Source organism: Saccopteryx bilineata, chromosome 2 (assembly GCF_036850765.1).
Source record: "Saccopteryx bilineata isolate mSacBil1 chromosome 2, mSacBil1_pri_phased_curated, whole genome shotgun sequence".
In the NCBI taxonomy this organism is placed as follows: Eukaryota; Metazoa; Chordata; class Mammalia; order Chiroptera; family Emballonuridae; genus Saccopteryx; species Saccopteryx bilineata.
In genome coordinates, this window is record NC_089491.1 from 148,956,137 (window position 1) to 148,973,405 (window position 17,269).

Consider the following 17,269-nt stretch of genomic DNA (forward strand, 5'->3'; position numbering starts at 1 on the left):
ATTACAACCAAACCAATGCTGCAGGAAATGTTAAGCGGCCTGTGGTAAACAGACCAAAGTGGGAAAAGAATATAGCAAAAGAGGAATTCAGCTTTAAAGAATAAAATGGCAATAAACCACTACATATCAATAATAACCTTAAATGTAAATGGATTAAATGATCCAATCAAAAGACATAGGATAGCTGCTTGGATAAGACAGCAGGACCAGTCCGTATGTTGTCAACAAGAGGCACATCTTAAAACAAAAGATGCACATAGACTGAAGGTAAAAGGATAGAAGAAAATATCTCATGCAAATGAAAATGAAAAACAAGGTGGGGTAGCAATACTTATATCAGAAAAAACGGGCTTTAAAACAAAGGCTATTGTAAGAGATAAAGAAGGCCATATCATTATGCTCCCATAATGATAAAGGGAGCAATCCAACAGGAAGATATAACCGTTATAAATATCTACGCACCTAATAAAGGAGCACCTAAATATATAAAACAGACATTGATAGATTTAAAGGGCAAAATCAATAGCAATACTATAATAGTAGGGGATTTCAATACCCCAATAACATCACTATATAGATCCTCAAGAAAGAAAATTAACAAAGAAACAGCAGACTTAAAGGACACACTAGATCAACTCAATTTAATAGATATCTTTAGAACTTTTTACCCTAAAGCAGCAGAATATACATTCTTTTCAAGTACTCATGGTACATTCTCTAGGATAGACCACATGTTAGGGCACAAAAGAGATTTCAACAAATTTAAGAAGATTGGAATCATATCAAGCATTTTCTCTGATGACAATGGCATGAAACTAGAAATCAACCACAACAGAAAAACTCAAAAACTCTCAAACACATTGAAATTAAATAGCAGGTTGTTAAATAACAAATGGATTAAGAATGAGATCAAAGGCCCTGGCCGGTTGGCTCAGTGGTAGAGCGTTGGCCTGGCGTGCGGGGGACCCGGATTAGATTCCTGGCCAGGGTACATAGGAAAAGTGCCCATTTGCTTCTCCACCCCCCCCTTCCTCTCTGTCTCTCTCTTCCCCTCCCGCAGCCAAGGCTCCATTGGAGCAAAGATGGCCCGGGCGCTGGGGATGGCTACTTGGCCTCTGCCCCAGGCACTAGAGTGGCTCCGGTCGCGGCAGAGCGACGCCCCGGAGGGGCAGAGCATCGCCGCTTGGTGGGCAGAGCATCGCCCCTGGTGGGCGTGCCGGGTGGATCCCGGTCGGGCGCATGCGGGAGTCTGTCTGACTGTCTCTCTCGTTTCCAGCTTCAGAAAAATACAAAAAAAAAAAAAAAAGAATGAGGTCAAAGAAGAAATAAAAAAATTCCTAGAAACGAAAGATAATGAGCATACAACAACTCAAAATTTATGGGACACAGCAAAAGTAGTACTGAAAGGGAAGTTCATAGCACTACAGGCACATTTTAAGAAGCTAAAAAAAGCTCAAATAAACAACTTAACCCTACATATAAAAGAACTAGAAAAAGAACAGCAAGTAAAGCCCAAATGTAGTAGAAGGAAGGAAATAATAAGGAACAGAGCAGAAATAAATGACATAGAGTCTAAAGAAACAATACAGAGGATCAATGAAACTAGGAGCTGGTTCTTTGAAAAGGTAAACAAGATTGATGAACCTTTAACCAGACTCACCAAGAAAAAAAGGAGAGGACTCAAATAAATAAAATTAGAAATGAGAGTGGAGAAATAACAACTGACACAACAAAATACAAAATATTATTAGAAAATACTATGAAGAACTGTATGCCAAAAAACTAGACAACCTAGATGAAATAGACATATTCCTTGAAACATACAATCTTCCAAAAATCAATCTGGAAGAATCAGAAAACCTAAACAGACTGATTACAACAAATGAAATCAAAACAGTTATCAAAAAACCCCCAACAGGCCCTGGCCGGTTGGCTCAGCGGTGGAGCGTCAGCCTGGCATGCGGGGGATCTGGGTTCGATTCCTGGCCAGGGCACATAGGAGAAGCACCCATTTGCTTCCCCACCGCCTCCCTCCTTCCTCTCTGTCTCTCTCTTCCCCTCCCTCAGCCAAGGCTCCATTGGAGCAAAGATGGTCCGGGCGCTGGGGATGGCTCTTTGGCCTCTGCCCTAGGCGCTAGAGTGGCTCTGGTTGTGGCAGAGCGATGCCCCGGAGGGGCAGAGCATCGCCCCCTGGTGGGCAGAGCGTCACCCGCCCCTGGTGGGCATGCCGGGTGGATCCCGGTCGGGCACAAACAGACAGTCTGTCTGACTGTCTGTCCCCGTTTCCAGCTTCAGAAAAATACAAAAAAAAACAAACAAAAAAAAAAAAAAACAACTCCCAACAAAGAAAAGTCCTGGGCCTGATGGCTTCACAAGTGAATTCTACCAAATATTCAAAGAACTAACTCCTATCCTTCTTAACCTATTTCAAAAAATTCAAGAGGAAGGTAGACTTCCAAGCTCCTTTTATGAGGCAAGTATAATTCTGATTCCAAAACCAGACAAAGACAACACAAAGAAAGAAAATTATAGGCCAATATCCCTGATGATTATAGATGGTAAAATCCTCAACAAAATATTAACAAACCGGATCCAGCAATATATGGAAAAAATCATACACTATGATCATGTGAGATTTATTCTGGGGAGGCAAGGTTGGTACAATATTTGCAAATCAATCAATGTGATTCATCACATAAACAAAAGAAAGGAGAAAAACCACATGATAATTTCAATAGACACAGAAAAAGCATTTGATAAAATTCAGCACCCATTCATGCTCAAAACTCTCAGCAAAGTGGGAATACAGGGAACATACCTCAACATGATAAAGGCCATTTATGACAAACCCACAGCCAACATCATACTCAATGGGCAAAAATTAAAAGCAATCCCCTTAAGATCAGGAACAAGGCAGGGGTGCCCCCCTTTCACCACTCTTATTCAACATAGTTCTGGAAGTCCTCGCCACAGCAATCAGACAAGAAAAAGAAATAAAAGGCATTCAAGTTGGAAAAGAAGAAGTAAAGCTATCATTATTTGCAGATGATATGATATTGTATATAGAAAATCCTAAAGTCTCAGTCAAAAAACTACTGGACCTGATAAATGAATTCAGCAAGGTGGCAGGATATAAAATTAATACTCAGAAGTCAGAGGCATTTTTATACACCAACAATGAACAATCAGAAAGAGAAATTAAGGAAACAATCCCCTTCACTATTTCAACCAAAATAATAAAGTACCTAGGAGTAAATTTCACTAAGGATACTAAAGACTTGTACTCGGAAAATTATAAAACATTGATAAAAGAAATCAAGGAAGATACAAACAAGTGGAAGCATATACCGTGCTCATGGTTAGGAAGAATAAACATAATTAAAATGTCTATATTACCCAAAGCAATCTATAAATTCAATGCAATACCAATTAAAATACCAATGACATTCTTCAAAGATATAGATCACATATTCCAAAAATTTATATGGAACCAAAAAAGAACACGAATAGCCTCAGCAATCTTAAAAAAGAAGAATAAAGTGGGAGACATCACACTTCCTGATATCAAGTTATACTACAAGGCCATTTGTACTCAAGACAGCCTGGTACTGGCATAAGAACAGGCCTATAGATCAATGGAAAAGAACAGAGAACCCAGAAATAAACCCACAGCTCTATGGACAACTGATATTTGACAAAGGAGGTAAGAGCAAACAATGAAGTAAAGACAGCCTCTTTAATAAATGGTGTTGGGAAAATTGGACTGCTACCTGCAAAAAAATGAAACTAGACCACCAACTTACACCATTCACAAAAATAAACTCAAAATGGATAAAAGCCTAAATGTAAGCCATAAAACCATAAGCATCTTAGAAGACAACATAGGCAGTAAGCTCTCCGACATCTCTCGCAGCAATATATTTGCTGATTTATCTCCACTGGCAAGTGAAATAAAAGACAGGATAAACAAATGGGACTATATCAAACTAGAAAGCTTTCACACAGCTAAAAACAATAAGAACAGGCCCTGGCCGGTTGGCTCAGTGGTAGAGCATCAACCTTGCGTGCAAGAGTCCCGGGTTCGAATCCCGGCCAGAGCACACAGGAGAAGCATCTGTTTCTCCACCCCTCCCCCTCTCCTTCCTCTCTGTCTCTCTCTTCCCCTCCCACAGCCGGGGCTCCATTGGAGCAAAGTTGTCCTGGGCGCTGAGGATGGCTCCATGGCCTCTGCCTCCGGCACTAGAATGGCTCTGGTTGCAACAGAGCGACACCCCAGATGGGCAGAGCATCGCCCCCTTGTGGGCATGCCGGGTGGATCCCTGTCGGGCGCATGCGGGAGTCTGTCTGACTGCCTCCCCGTTTCCAGCTTCAGAAAAATACCAAAAAAATAAATAAAATAAAAATAAAGACAATAAGAACAGAATAAAAAGACAAACTACACAATGGGAGAACATATTTGACAGTATGTCTGATAAGGACTTAATAACCAAAATTTATAAAGAACTTGTAAATCTCAACACCAGGAAGACAAACAATCCAATCAAAAAATGGGCTAAAGAAATGAACAGACACTTCTCCAGAGAGGACATACAGACAGCCAATAGGCAGATGAAAAAATGCTCAACATCACTAATCATTAGAGAAATGCAAATTAAAGCTGAGATAACACCTCACACCAGATAGAATGGCATTCTACAACAAAACATAGAATAAGTGCTGGCAAGGATGTGGAGAAAAGGGAACCCTCCTGCACTGCTGGCGGAAATGCAGACTGGTGCAGCCACTGTGGAAAACAGTATGGAGATTCCTCAAAAAATTAAAAATCAAACTGCCTTTTGACCCAGTTATCCCACTTTTAGGAATATACCCTAAGAACACCATAGAACTGTTCCAAAAGGAGAAATGCACCTCCATGTTTACGGCAACATTGTTCACAATAGCAAAAATCTGGAAACAGCCCAAGTGTCCGTCAGTGGACGAGTGGATTAAAAAGCTTTGGTATGGAATACTACTCAGCCATAAGAAATGATGACATAGGATCATTTACAATAACATGGATGGACCTTGATAACATTATACGGAGTGAAATAAGTAAATGAGAAAAAACTAAGAACTATATGAATCCATATATAGATGGAACATAAAAATGAGACTCAGCGACATGGACAAGAATGTGATGGTAATGGGGGGTTGGGGAGGGGGCGAGGAAGGAGAGAGAGGCAGTAGGGGGAGGAGAGGGGCACAAAGAATACCAAATAGAAGGTGATGAAAGACAATTTGACTTTGGATGAGGGGTATGCAAAATAATCAAATGTCAAAATAATCTGGAGATGTTTTCTCTGAACATACGTACCCTGATTTACCAATCTCACTGTATTAAAATTAATTTTAAAAAAATCTTCAGAGTCTGAAAGCTTTTGTCTCTCTGCAATCCACAGAATCCCAGTGAAATAGTAGAAGTCAAAACCAACTTCTTCTCCATCAAAAAGAATAACATAAGAATAATAGGTATATCAGAGGGAGAAGAGAGAGAAAATGGAATGGAGAACATACTTAAACAAATAATTGATGAGAACTTCCCAAGCCTGTGGAAAGAACTAAAGCCTCAAGTTCAAGAAGCAAACAGAACTCCAAGTTTTCTTAACCCCAACAAACCTACTCCAAGGCATATCATAATGAAATTGACACAAACCAACAGCAAAGAAAAAATTCTCAAGGCAGCCAGGGAAAAGAAGAATACAACATATAAAGGAAGGCCCATTAGATTATCATCAGATTTCTCAGCAGAAACTCTACAAGCTAGAAGAGAGTGGACCCCAATATTTAAAGTCCTGAAAGAGAGGAACTTTCAGCCACGAATACTATACCCATCAAAGCTATCCTTCAAATACGAAGGAGAAATAAAAACATTCACAGATACAGAAAAGATGAGGGAATTTATCATCAGAAAACCCCCACTCCAGGATTTACTAAAGGGGGTTCTCCAATCAGATACAAAGAACAAAAAAAAACAGAGCCACAAGTAAAAGCTCCAAGAAGAACACAATAAAACCAAATTTAAACTGTGACAACAACAAAAAGAAAGAGGGGGAGAAGACGGAGATTAACAGTAGCAAAGGACGATGGAGTGCAAAAGTACTCACAAAATAGTTCGCTACAATGAACAGGGTAGGGACCCTTTTCATTACTCAAAGGTAACCACCATTGAAAAAACCACCACAGAAGCACATGAGATAAAAAAGATAGCAACAGAGGAAAGATGTATGGAATACAACCAAATAAAAACAAAAGATAGAAAAACGAAAGAGAAGGATCAAACAAGACACAAAACTAACAGAAAGCAAGATATAAAATGGCAATAGGGAACTCACAAGTATCAATAATTACACTAAATGTAAATGGATTAAACTCACCAATAAAAAGGCACAGAGTAGCAGAATGGATTAAAAAAGAAAATCCAACTGTATGCTGCCTACAGGAAACTCATCTAAGTAACAAGGATAAAAACAAATTCAAAGTGAAAGGCTGGAAAACAATACTCCAAGCAAATAACATCCAAAAAAAAAGCAGGTGTAGCAATACTCATATCGGATAATGCTGACTACAAGACAGGAAAAGTACTCAGAGACAAAAATGGCCATTTCATAATGGCTAAGGGGACACTGAATCAAGAAGACATAACAATTCTTAATATATATGCACCAAACCAAGGAGCACCAAAATATATAAGACAGCTACTTATTGATCTTAAAACAAAAACTGACAAAAATACAATCATACTTGGAGACCTCAATACACCGCTGACGGCTCTAGATCGGTCATCCAAACAGAGAATCAACAAAGACATAGTGGCCTTAAACACAACACTAGAGCACCTGGATATGATAGACATCTACAGGACATTTCATCCCAAAGTGACTGAGTATACATTTTTCTCCAGTGTACATGGATCATTCTCAAGAATTGACCATATGTTGGGCCACAAAAACAACATCAGCAAATTCAGAAAAATTGAAGTTGTACCAAGCATATTTTCTGATCATAAAGCCTTGAAACTGGAATTCAACTGCAAAAAAGAGGAAAAAAATCCCACAAAAATGTGGAAACTAAACAACATACTTTTAAAAAATGAATGGGTCAAAGAAGAAATAAGTGCAGAGATCAAAAGATATATACAGACTAATGAAAATGACAATACGACATATCAGAATCTATGGGATGCAGCAAAAGCAGTGATAAGAGGGAAGTTCATATCGCTTCAGGCATATATGAACAAACAAGAGAGAGCCCAAGTGAACCATTTAACTTCCCACCTTAAGGAACTAGAAAAAGAAGAACAAAGACAACCCAAAACCAGCCGAAGAAAGGAAATAATAAAAATTAGAGCAGAAATAAATGAATTAGAGAACAGAAAAACTATAGAAAAAATTAATAGAACAAGGAGCTGGTTCTTTGAAAAGATCAACAAAATTGACAAAGCCTTGGCAAGACTTACCAAGGAAAAAAGAGAAAGAACTCATATAAACAAAATCCAAAATGAAAGAGGAGAAATCACCACGGACACTGTAGATATACAAAGAATTATTGTAGAATACTATGAAAAACTTTATGCCACTAAATTCAACAACCTAGAAGAAATGGATAAATTCCTAGAAAAATACAACCTTCCTAGACTGAGTCAAGAAGAAGCAGAAAGCCTAAACAGACCTATCAGTAGAGAAGAAATAGAAAAATCCATTAAAAACCTCCCCAAAAATAAAAGTCCAGGCCCTGACGGCTATACCAGCGAATTTTATCAAACATTCAAAGAAGACTTGGTTCCTATTCTACTCAAAGTCTTCCAAAAAATTGAAGAAGAAGCAATACTTCCAAACACATTTTATGAGGCCAACATAACCCTCATACCAAAACCAGGCAAGGATGGCACAAAAAAAGAAAACTACAGACCAATATCTCTAATGAATACAGATGCTAAAATACTAAACAAAATACTAGCAAATCGAATACAACAACATATTAAAAAAATAATACATCATGATCAAGTGGGATTCATCCCAGAATCTCAAGGATGGTTCAACATACGTAAAACGGTTAATGTAATACACCATATCAACAAAACAAAGAACAAAAACCACATGATCTTATCAATAGACGCAGAAAAGGCTTTCGATAAAATACAACACAATTTTATGTTTAAGACTCTCAACAAAATGGGTATAGAAGGAAAATATCTCAACATGATAAAGGCCATATATGATAAACCATCAGCTAACATCATATTAAATGGCACTAAACTGAAGGCTTTCCCCCTTAAATCAGGAACAAGACAGGGTTGTCCACTCTCTCCACTCTTATTTAATGTGGTACTAGAGGTTCTAGCCAGAGCAATCAGACAAGACAAAGAAATAAAAGGCATCCATATCGGAAAAGAAGAAGTAAAGGTATCACTTTTTGCAGATGATATGATCCTATACATCAAAAACCCCAAAGAATCCACAAAAAGACTACTAGAAACAATAAGCCAATACAGTAAGGTCGCAGGATACAAAATTAACATACAGAAGTCAATAGCCTTTCTATATGCCAACAATGAAACAACTGAGAAGGAACTCAAAAGAATAATCCCCTTCACGATTGCAACAAAAAAAATAAAATACTTAGGAATAAACATAACAAAGAATGTAAAGGACTTATATAATGAAAACTATAAACCATTGTTAAGGGAAATCGAAAAAGATATAATGAGATGGAAGAATATACCTTGTTCTTGGCTAGGAAGAATAAATATAATCAAGATGGCTATATTACCCAAAGCAATATACAAATTTAATGCAATTCCCATCAAAATTCCAATGACATTTTTTAAAGAAATAGAGCAAAAAATCATCAGATTTATATGGAACTATAAAAAACCCCGAATAGCCAAAGCAATCCTAAAGAAAAAGAATGAAGCTGGGGGCATAACAATACCTGACTTCAAACTCTATTATAGGGCCACGACAATCAAAACAGCATGGTATTGGCAGAAAAATAGACACTCAGACCAATGGAACAGAATAGAAAGTCCAGAAATAAAACCACATATATATAGTCAAATAATTTTTGATAAAGGGGCCAACAACACACAATGGAGAAAAGAAAGCCTCTTCAATAAATGGTGCTGGGAAAACTGGAAAGCCACATGCAAAAGAATGAAACTGGACTACAGTCTCTCCCCCTGTACAAAAATTAACTCAAAATGGATCAAAGATCTAAACATAAGACCTGAAACAATTAAGTACATAGAAGAAGACATAGGTACTCAACTCATGGACCTGGGTTTTAAAGAGCATTTTATGAATTTGACTCCAATGGCAAGAGAAGTGAAGGCAAAAATTAATGAATGGGACTACATCAGACTAAGAAGTTTTTGCTCAGCAAGGGAAACTGATAACAAAATAAACAGAAAGCCAACTAAATGGGAAATGATATTTTCAAACAACAGCTCAGATAAGGGCCTAATATCCAAAATATACAAAGAACTCATAAAACTCAACAACAAACAAACAAACAATCCAATAAAAAAATGGGAAGAGGATATGAATAGACACTTCTCCCAGGAAGAAATACAAATGGCCAACAGATATATGAAAAGATGCTCATCTTCTTTAGCTATTAGAGAAATGCAAATCAAAACGGCAATGAGATACCACCTCACACCTGTTCGATTAGCTGTTATTAGCAAGTCAGGTAATAGCAAATGTTGGAGAGGCTATGCAGAAAAAGGAACCCTCATACACTGTTGGTGGGAATGTAAAGTAGTACAACCATTATGGAAGAAAGTATGGTGGTTCCTCAAAAAACTGAAAATAGAACTACCTTATGACCCAGCAATCCCTCTACTGGGTATATATCCCCAAAACTCAGAAACATTGATACGTAAAGACACATGCAGCCCCATGTTTATTGCAGCATTGTTCACAGTGGCCAGGACATGGAAACAACCAAAAAGCCCATCAATAGATGACTGGATAAAGAAGATGTGGCACATATACACTATGGAATACTACTCAGCCATAAGAAATGATGACATCGGAACATTTACAGCAAAATGGTGGGATCTTGATAACATGATACGAAGCGAAATAAGTAAATCAGAAAAAAACAGGAACTGTATTATTCCATACGTAGGTGGGACATAATAGTGAAACTAAGAGACATTGATAAGAGTGTGGTGGTTACGGGGGGTGGGGGGAATGGGAGAGGGATAGGGGGTGGGAGGGGCACAAAGAAAACAAGATAGAAGGTGACAGAGGACAATCTGACTTTGGGTGGTGGGTATGCAACATAATTGAACGACAAGATAACCTGGACTTGTTATATTTGAATATATGTATCCTGATTTATTGATGTCACCCCATTAAAAAAATAAAATTATAAAAAAATAAAATAAAAAAAAAGACTTAAATGTAAGCCGTGAAACCATAAGCATCTTAGAAGAAAACATAGGCAAAAAGCTCTACGACATTTCTTGCAGCAATGTATTTGCCAATATATCTCCACAGGCAAGTGAAATAAAAGACAGGATAAACAAATGGGGCTATATCGAACTAAAAAGCTTTTGCACAGCCAAAGACAATAAGAACAGAATAAAAAGATAAACTATACAATGGGAGAACATATTTGACAATACATCTGATAAGGACTTAATAACCAAAATTTATAAAGAACTTGTAAAACTCAACACCAAGAAGACAAACAATCCAATCAAAAAATAGGCAAAAGAACAGAATAGACACTTTTTTAAAGAGGACATACAGATGGCCAATAGACATATGAAAAAATGCTCAACATCACTAATCATTAGAGAAATGCAAATTAAAACCACAATGAGATATCACCTCACACCAGTCAGAATGGCGTTCATCAACAAAACAACACAGAATAAGTGCTGGCGAGGATGTGGAGAAAAGGGAACCCTCCTGCACTGCTGGTTGGAATGCAGACTGGTGCAGCCTCTGTGGAAAACAGTATGGAGATTCCTCAAAAAATTAATAATCGAAGTGCCTTTAGACCCAGCTATCCCACTTTTAGGAATATACCCCAAGAACACCATAGCACTATTTCAAAAGAAGAAATGCACCCCCATGTTTATGGCAGCAATGTTCACAATTGCGAAGATCTGGAAACAGCCCAAGTGTCTGTCAGTGGACGAGTGGATTAAAAAGCTTTGGTACATATATACTATGGAATACTACTCAGCCATAAGAAATGATGACATTGGATCATTTACAACAATGTGGATGGACCTTGATAACATTATACTGAGTGAAATAAGTAAATCAGAAAAAAATAAGAACTATATGATTCCATACATAGGTGGGACATAAAAAATGAGACTCAGAGACATGGACAAGAGGGTGGTGTTTATGCGGGGGGAGGGAGAGGGAGGAGGAGAGAGGGGCACAAGGAAAACCAAGTAGAAAGTGACAAAGGCAATTTGACTTTGGGTGATGGGTGTGCAACATAATCAAATGTCAAAATAATCTGGAGATGTTTTCTCTGAACATATGTACCCTGATTTATCAATGTCACCCCATTAAAATTAATAATAATTAAGAAACAAATGCTATAGAAATGTTCACCTGAAACCTATGTACTGTTATTTATCAATATCAACCCATTAAAAGGTTATTTTTTATTGAAAAAGAAAATAAAAGAAATTTTTAGATCAAAAAAAAAAAAAAGAACCAACTTCTTAAAAACAGTTTCCACATTCTTATAATAGGGGGGAAAAGACCTTTCCAAAGTAACTACAATGCAAGGCCAAAGGTTTACCTGTTGTCCATTTCAAAATCTAAATCTTAGAATATAAGAAATCATTAGAACATAATCAGTACATCAGAGATACATGACTTCTGGGAACATAGCAAACAGCAAATACTTGCTGATTGATCAACTACATGAAATAAGTTCACTGGCAGAAAATGGAATTTTACGTCTTCAAATCGCATATACTGTATTTGTTAGGCATTTACTCTAAATCAGAGATTTGCAAACGGTGTGCCACAAAAAAATTTAAAAGGTGCAAAACCTGTCTATCCCATCAGGGGTACTGACCTCTTTTCCCTTAAATTGTCAAATGAAAAAATGACAACAGCCAACATAACAATAGCTGTCCAGTGTGAGTGAATCAAAATTATACCTATTTTTTGTCACATTGACAAAAAGTCTAACATATTTTTGATGTGCCACAGAATTTTAATAATTAGTTTATGTGTGCCATAAAATGAAAAAGGTTGAAAATCGTAAATATTGGGCTTGGTACCAACAAGGAAACAAAAATAACCAATTCATTAGTGTGCACTGATATGTAGTTAATATGGACAATTCAAAGAATAAATATTTAATGAGATTTATATATTTCCAATACAATGCCTAACTTGAAGAACTGGCAATCTAAATAAAAATGAATGCTAAACGTTCCTTTTAGAAAATTAACCATGAAAAAGATATTGGTCACTTGATACTATTTCCTAGAAATTGTCTAATTGTCTAGCATCAGAACATAGAATGCAGAGTCCTGAAGGTTTCTCTTTGTGACAGCTCAAACATTCTTCAGATATGAAGAACACTAATATAATTTAAAGGAACTTGGAAAAATTTAAGGGCATTTAAATTAAACACCATTTGTTTAATAGAAGCTTTAGCTTTTGAGCTCTCCAGTTACACAAATAGGCAGTCCTGAAATAACTTTCTATCCAGTTCACAGGGATTGAAAATCAAAGGTACAAAAAAAGAAAAAAAAGAAAAAGAAACAGAAATTCAACCTTACTGACCCTTCTATTTACTCCTAATTTTTTTGACAGTCTGGTTTTATTTCATTAGATTTGGTCATTATTTTTAAAAGATTCAATTTCTCCCCAAAAAGACTTTTAAGTAATAAAAATAAAATAAGTAAAATTAAATTTTGTCACAAAAAATATTAAGTTGGCTCACCTTAATAAAAACATTTTAATTTCTTATAAGAGTAAACTTGTTTTAAATAAATGCAACACATGTCAACGTCCTAACTTCCTCCTTCTGCAACTGTAAGCTTTGGTGTTACTGTCCATGGTGACACTTACTGGCTATATCAGGCAATAGCACCACTAAAGAATCCCTTAAGTTTTATGCCTATTTCTTAGTGGCAGATTTGCTGAAGTGGTTTTATTTGTATGTCCAACTTTTTAGAAACTGTGAGTTCCACTCATTTTGAAGCCAAGACACCAAAATCACAACAGGAAAAAGCCTGGCTGGGGTGGGGCGATGCTTTAGTCAGTCCACTAGATTACACTGAACTCCATTTCTCTACTTTGCCTTCATCTATACTTCACCACATGTGAAACTAATCTTGCTGTATGTGGTTAGCTACCTTTTAGAAACTCTTATTACAGCCCCTTTTCACAAACCAAGCCATCCTTTAGTGCAGTGGTCCCCAACCCCTGGGCTGCAGACCGGTACCAGTCCGTGGGCCATCTGGTACCGGTCCGCAGAGAAAGAATAAATAACTTACGTTATTTCCATTTTATTTATATTTAAGTCTGAAATATGTTTTATTTTTTAAAAATGACCAGATTCCCTGTTACATCCGTCTAAGACTCACTCTTGACGCTTGTCTCGGTCACGTGATACATTTATCCGTCCCACCCAAAAGGCCGGTCTGTGAAAATATTTTCTGACATTAAACCAGTCCGTGGCCCCGAAAAAGATTGGGGACCACTGCTTTAGTGAATCAAAGCTGAAGGCTGGATGCATTGGAATTTGTTCATCACTATATAATACATTTAAATATAATTTAAAATGTAGACATTGGTGTCAATGCCCCCTGACTTCAAAAAAAGTTTTAAAATCCTAAGTATACAATTAATGGTGATACTTTTTGAATTAACACTTATTTGAAATATTTTCAAAATAATTGTTAAAAAATATTATTTCCTGTCTCTCTCTTGTCATTGAGGGAGAAGGAAGAATCATGATCTTCCAACCAGGAATCTGGTCTGAAATATATTGTTTGTGATGCACAGTAGATAAACCTATTGAGAGGTATTAAATGTTCCAGAAAGCTGCCCTCATAAAGAAATTCCTCCCAACCAGGCACCACTGTACCTGAAACTTCAAAAGAGCAGTGTCTGAACTAAGATTAAGCTATCCTATTTCCTACCTAAATCAATTTTACCCAAATGAGGCATTTGTGTTATAATTCATTGTTCCCCAGACTCTAAAATCTACCATCTGCCATTGGAGTTTCTGCACAGTAATTAAGGCACTATCCATTAGAACTGGCAAGAGTACAAAGTAAGAAGGAAGAGGGGGTGGGAGGGGAGAAAAACCAAGCCATTTAAAAAGAGATGGAAGGTGTGTGTATTTCACACTGACCCCTCCACAACTCAGCTCCGATTCTGTCATTCAGGAGGCAATACAGAGGAGTGGTGACGCCAACTCCTCCCGGGGTTAGCCGAACTGAACCTTAGAGGGGATTCTGCAAGCTCTTCATACCTTGAAAGAGAAAGGCTTTCGTCCCATTATGCAGCCCGGGGACCTGGCGCACTCCGGCCGTCGACTCCCCAAGTTCTAACTCTGTTAAGACGTCAATCTGTAGGGAGGGGTCCACACCAAGCCCCAAAACTGGTGGGAGTGGGGGAAAGAAAAGAAAGAAAAGCTCCATCAAAATTCAAGCCTCTTCCACCAGGGCAGCAAGGAACTATTTCTGAGAAACAACATTAGAACTGAAGGCGAGAGGCGACTCTGTTTCTGAGAGGAGAGCCTTACCTGAGATCAACAGCCGAGCTTTAAATAGCGAAGCACCCGTACCCATTTCTGTGACCTACTTTAAACCCCTCTGGGTACAAAGTTCCCTTAAGGCTCTCAGACCTTGAACTAGGAGTGTGACCTGCCCTACCGTCTCCAAGATGAGCACAGAAAAAAATATCCAAATTCAAACCCGCCCCCTATGCCAAGCTTCCCACTTCAGACCTACTTCGGGTGGAGAAAAAGCAAGGTGTCCTCAGCCAGCTGGGGTTACCCTGAGTCCGGAGCCATCCCTTCCCCCTCCCGCCCCAGCTCTGCGGCCACTCACCTGCTCCGAGACCGAAGATCAAACAGAATGTTCTCAGTAAGACCCGAGACTCCATGGTGTGGATCTGCTCAGTCCATCGTCTCCCTCTTTAAAAATAAAAATTGAAGGTGTTCTTGGAATCAAGCGGGAAAATAGCGTTTGTTCCTCCTGCCGCTGACTCAGATTTACTGATTAGTAGAATTAGTACGATTTGGTTGCCTAAGATAAAAAAGGGAGGACCCCTCAGGCACGTGAAGAACTTGGACCCTCCAAGGCGCACACCGTTCCCACCAGCAGAGCCCAGGCAGCCGGGCGAGGGGGCCCAGAAAGAGGGGTTAGACTCGCCTGGAGGCTGCTCTGCGGGGGAATTCGGTCCGGAGCCCGAATAAAAGCAGAAGGCACGCACACCCGGAAGGGAGGTGGCCTCAAGAAAGCCTGGGCTGGGGCGGCCCCGCACCCGAAGGTCTTCCCTGCGCCCAAACCTGTTGTAAAGACAGAGACAATGGAGAGAGCGCCCGAAGAGGCTCGGAAGAGAGACGGCTCCTCTGGGGAGGGAGGGGCGGGCCGGGGAGGCGGGGAGAGGAAGGGAAGGGAGGGACCGCCGAGGGCGAGGCCGGGCGCTGCGCGTCCCTCTCCCGCACGGGCTCCTAGGTTCCCCAACCCCGTCTAGCCGGCCCGGAGTAGCTGTAGCCTCCACCTTCTCCGGTCCCTCTCTCGCTGACCTGGGCAAAGCCAACCTCCCTTTGAGATCGAAAGATCTAAATTCAAGGTGCTAACTTGATGAGCCGTCTTCGCTCTCACCCCTTAATTTCAGGCGCGAGTCTTGAAAGACAGAAGGAGAGAAGAGACCCACCCAGCCGCAGAATGCAAAGCTAGAAGGAGACAGGCTCGCCCGCCCTTTAGGCAAAGAAGGGAAGCCCGCGAACGTGAGATTGTGCGCAGAGCTCTGGAGCAGCCCCGGGAACTGGAGAGGGGACTTCCTCTCAGGGATGAGCAGGGGAGGGTTGCCAAAGCATGCTCGATTCCCAAGGTGGAGCTGGGCAATACAGAGACTGGCGGAGACCCGTGGCAAGCCTAGGAAGCCCCCGGAGCCTTACAGGGGAGGTTCCTTGCCCGGGGCGGGGCGCTGGAGAGCTTCGCCGGCGCAGAGCTAGCAGGGGAGAACTCAGCCAGGAGCTGATGGACAGCTCTGGGACCTCGTTGCGCCCCCTGCTAAACAGCGCAGAGACCAGGGCTCTACTTTTCCAGGTCAAGCACCCTGCAAAAGGCTAGGGCATCAGAACCAGTAGAAAGAAAGAAAGAAAGAAAAAGATGAATGGACGAGAGAGAGACCGAGCCTGGGAAAGAAAGAAAAGTCACCACCCCATTGTTGATCACATTCATGAATGCTCTTTACCCATCCTTTCAACATACATGCCCTGGCCTAAAGGTAGTAATGAGGTCATTTAAGGTCTAATTCTCAGCAAGCAAAAGGGTATTCATGGTTGGTGACATATAATATTTTCACTATAACCCTAAAATTTTGAGGTGAATTTTGAATAACGATATTCAACACCCATATTAAAAATATGAGTTTCAAAGCGATTAAAATGCTAATTTATACAAAGATCAATTGAGTTTCTTAACTTCTCATCCGTACAAGTAGATTCTGAGTTCTTCAACCGGCTACATGGCTAGTTACCAAAATACCTACTGGGTAGTCTTAGGCTCCTGCTGAGCAATATATATCATACTATAGTACACTACAGTGGGGTGAGAAGGACATTTTTAGCTTTGTCCTTGAAATTTTTAAAGGGAAAATAGAATCTGGAAGTTTTTCCAAATTAATGTTTAATTCTCTCTCCATAGCAAATGTTCCATTTAATTCTATTTCTAATTTGCAAACTTTGAGAAATATTCCAGTACTTACATGTGTAAAAGTATTGTTGTATAAATCTTCCTACATTTGCAAAACTACACAAAATAATTTAATTGAATTGAAAAACTCAAACATTATTCATCAGGAATCAAAAATATTTCTATAGCATTACATCTAAAATACTGAGTTGTAATAAGTATTTATAAGTTCCATAAAATACATTTTAAATAATTTCATTACTTAAACTTCTACTAGAAGATAAAATGAAAGAGAGAAGTTACTATATGGATACATATATATATATATGTATATATATACATCTAAAGGTTCTCCGA

General features: G+C 39.0%; 1 protein-coding gene across 4 annotated transcripts in view; it reads right to left on the minus strand.

The window, feature by feature from the left end:
• NELL2 (neural EGFL like 2) overlaps positions 1 to 17,269 on the minus strand; it is a 513,811-nt gene that overhangs the window by 392,127 nt on the left and 104,415 nt on the right. Inside the window, exons 1-3 of one of the 4 annotated variants that reach the window (XM_066258164.1) lie at positions 15,878 to 15,896; positions 15,098 to 15,183; positions 14,518 to 14,646 (exon numbers count right to left, since the gene is read on the minus strand). In XM_066258164.1, coding sequence (XP_066114261.1) covers positions 14,518 to 14,646; positions 15,098 to 15,152 — 184 coding nt within the window. In that variant the 5' untranslated portion in view covers positions 15,153 to 15,183; positions 15,878 to 15,896. Of the gene's footprint in view, positions 1 to 14,517; positions 14,647 to 15,097; positions 15,184 to 15,558; positions 15,595 to 15,798; positions 15,814 to 15,877; positions 15,897 to 17,269 lie in introns of those variants that run through there. The other 3 variants (XM_066258165.1, XM_066258166.1, XM_066258163.1) reach the window with 3 other exon arrangements.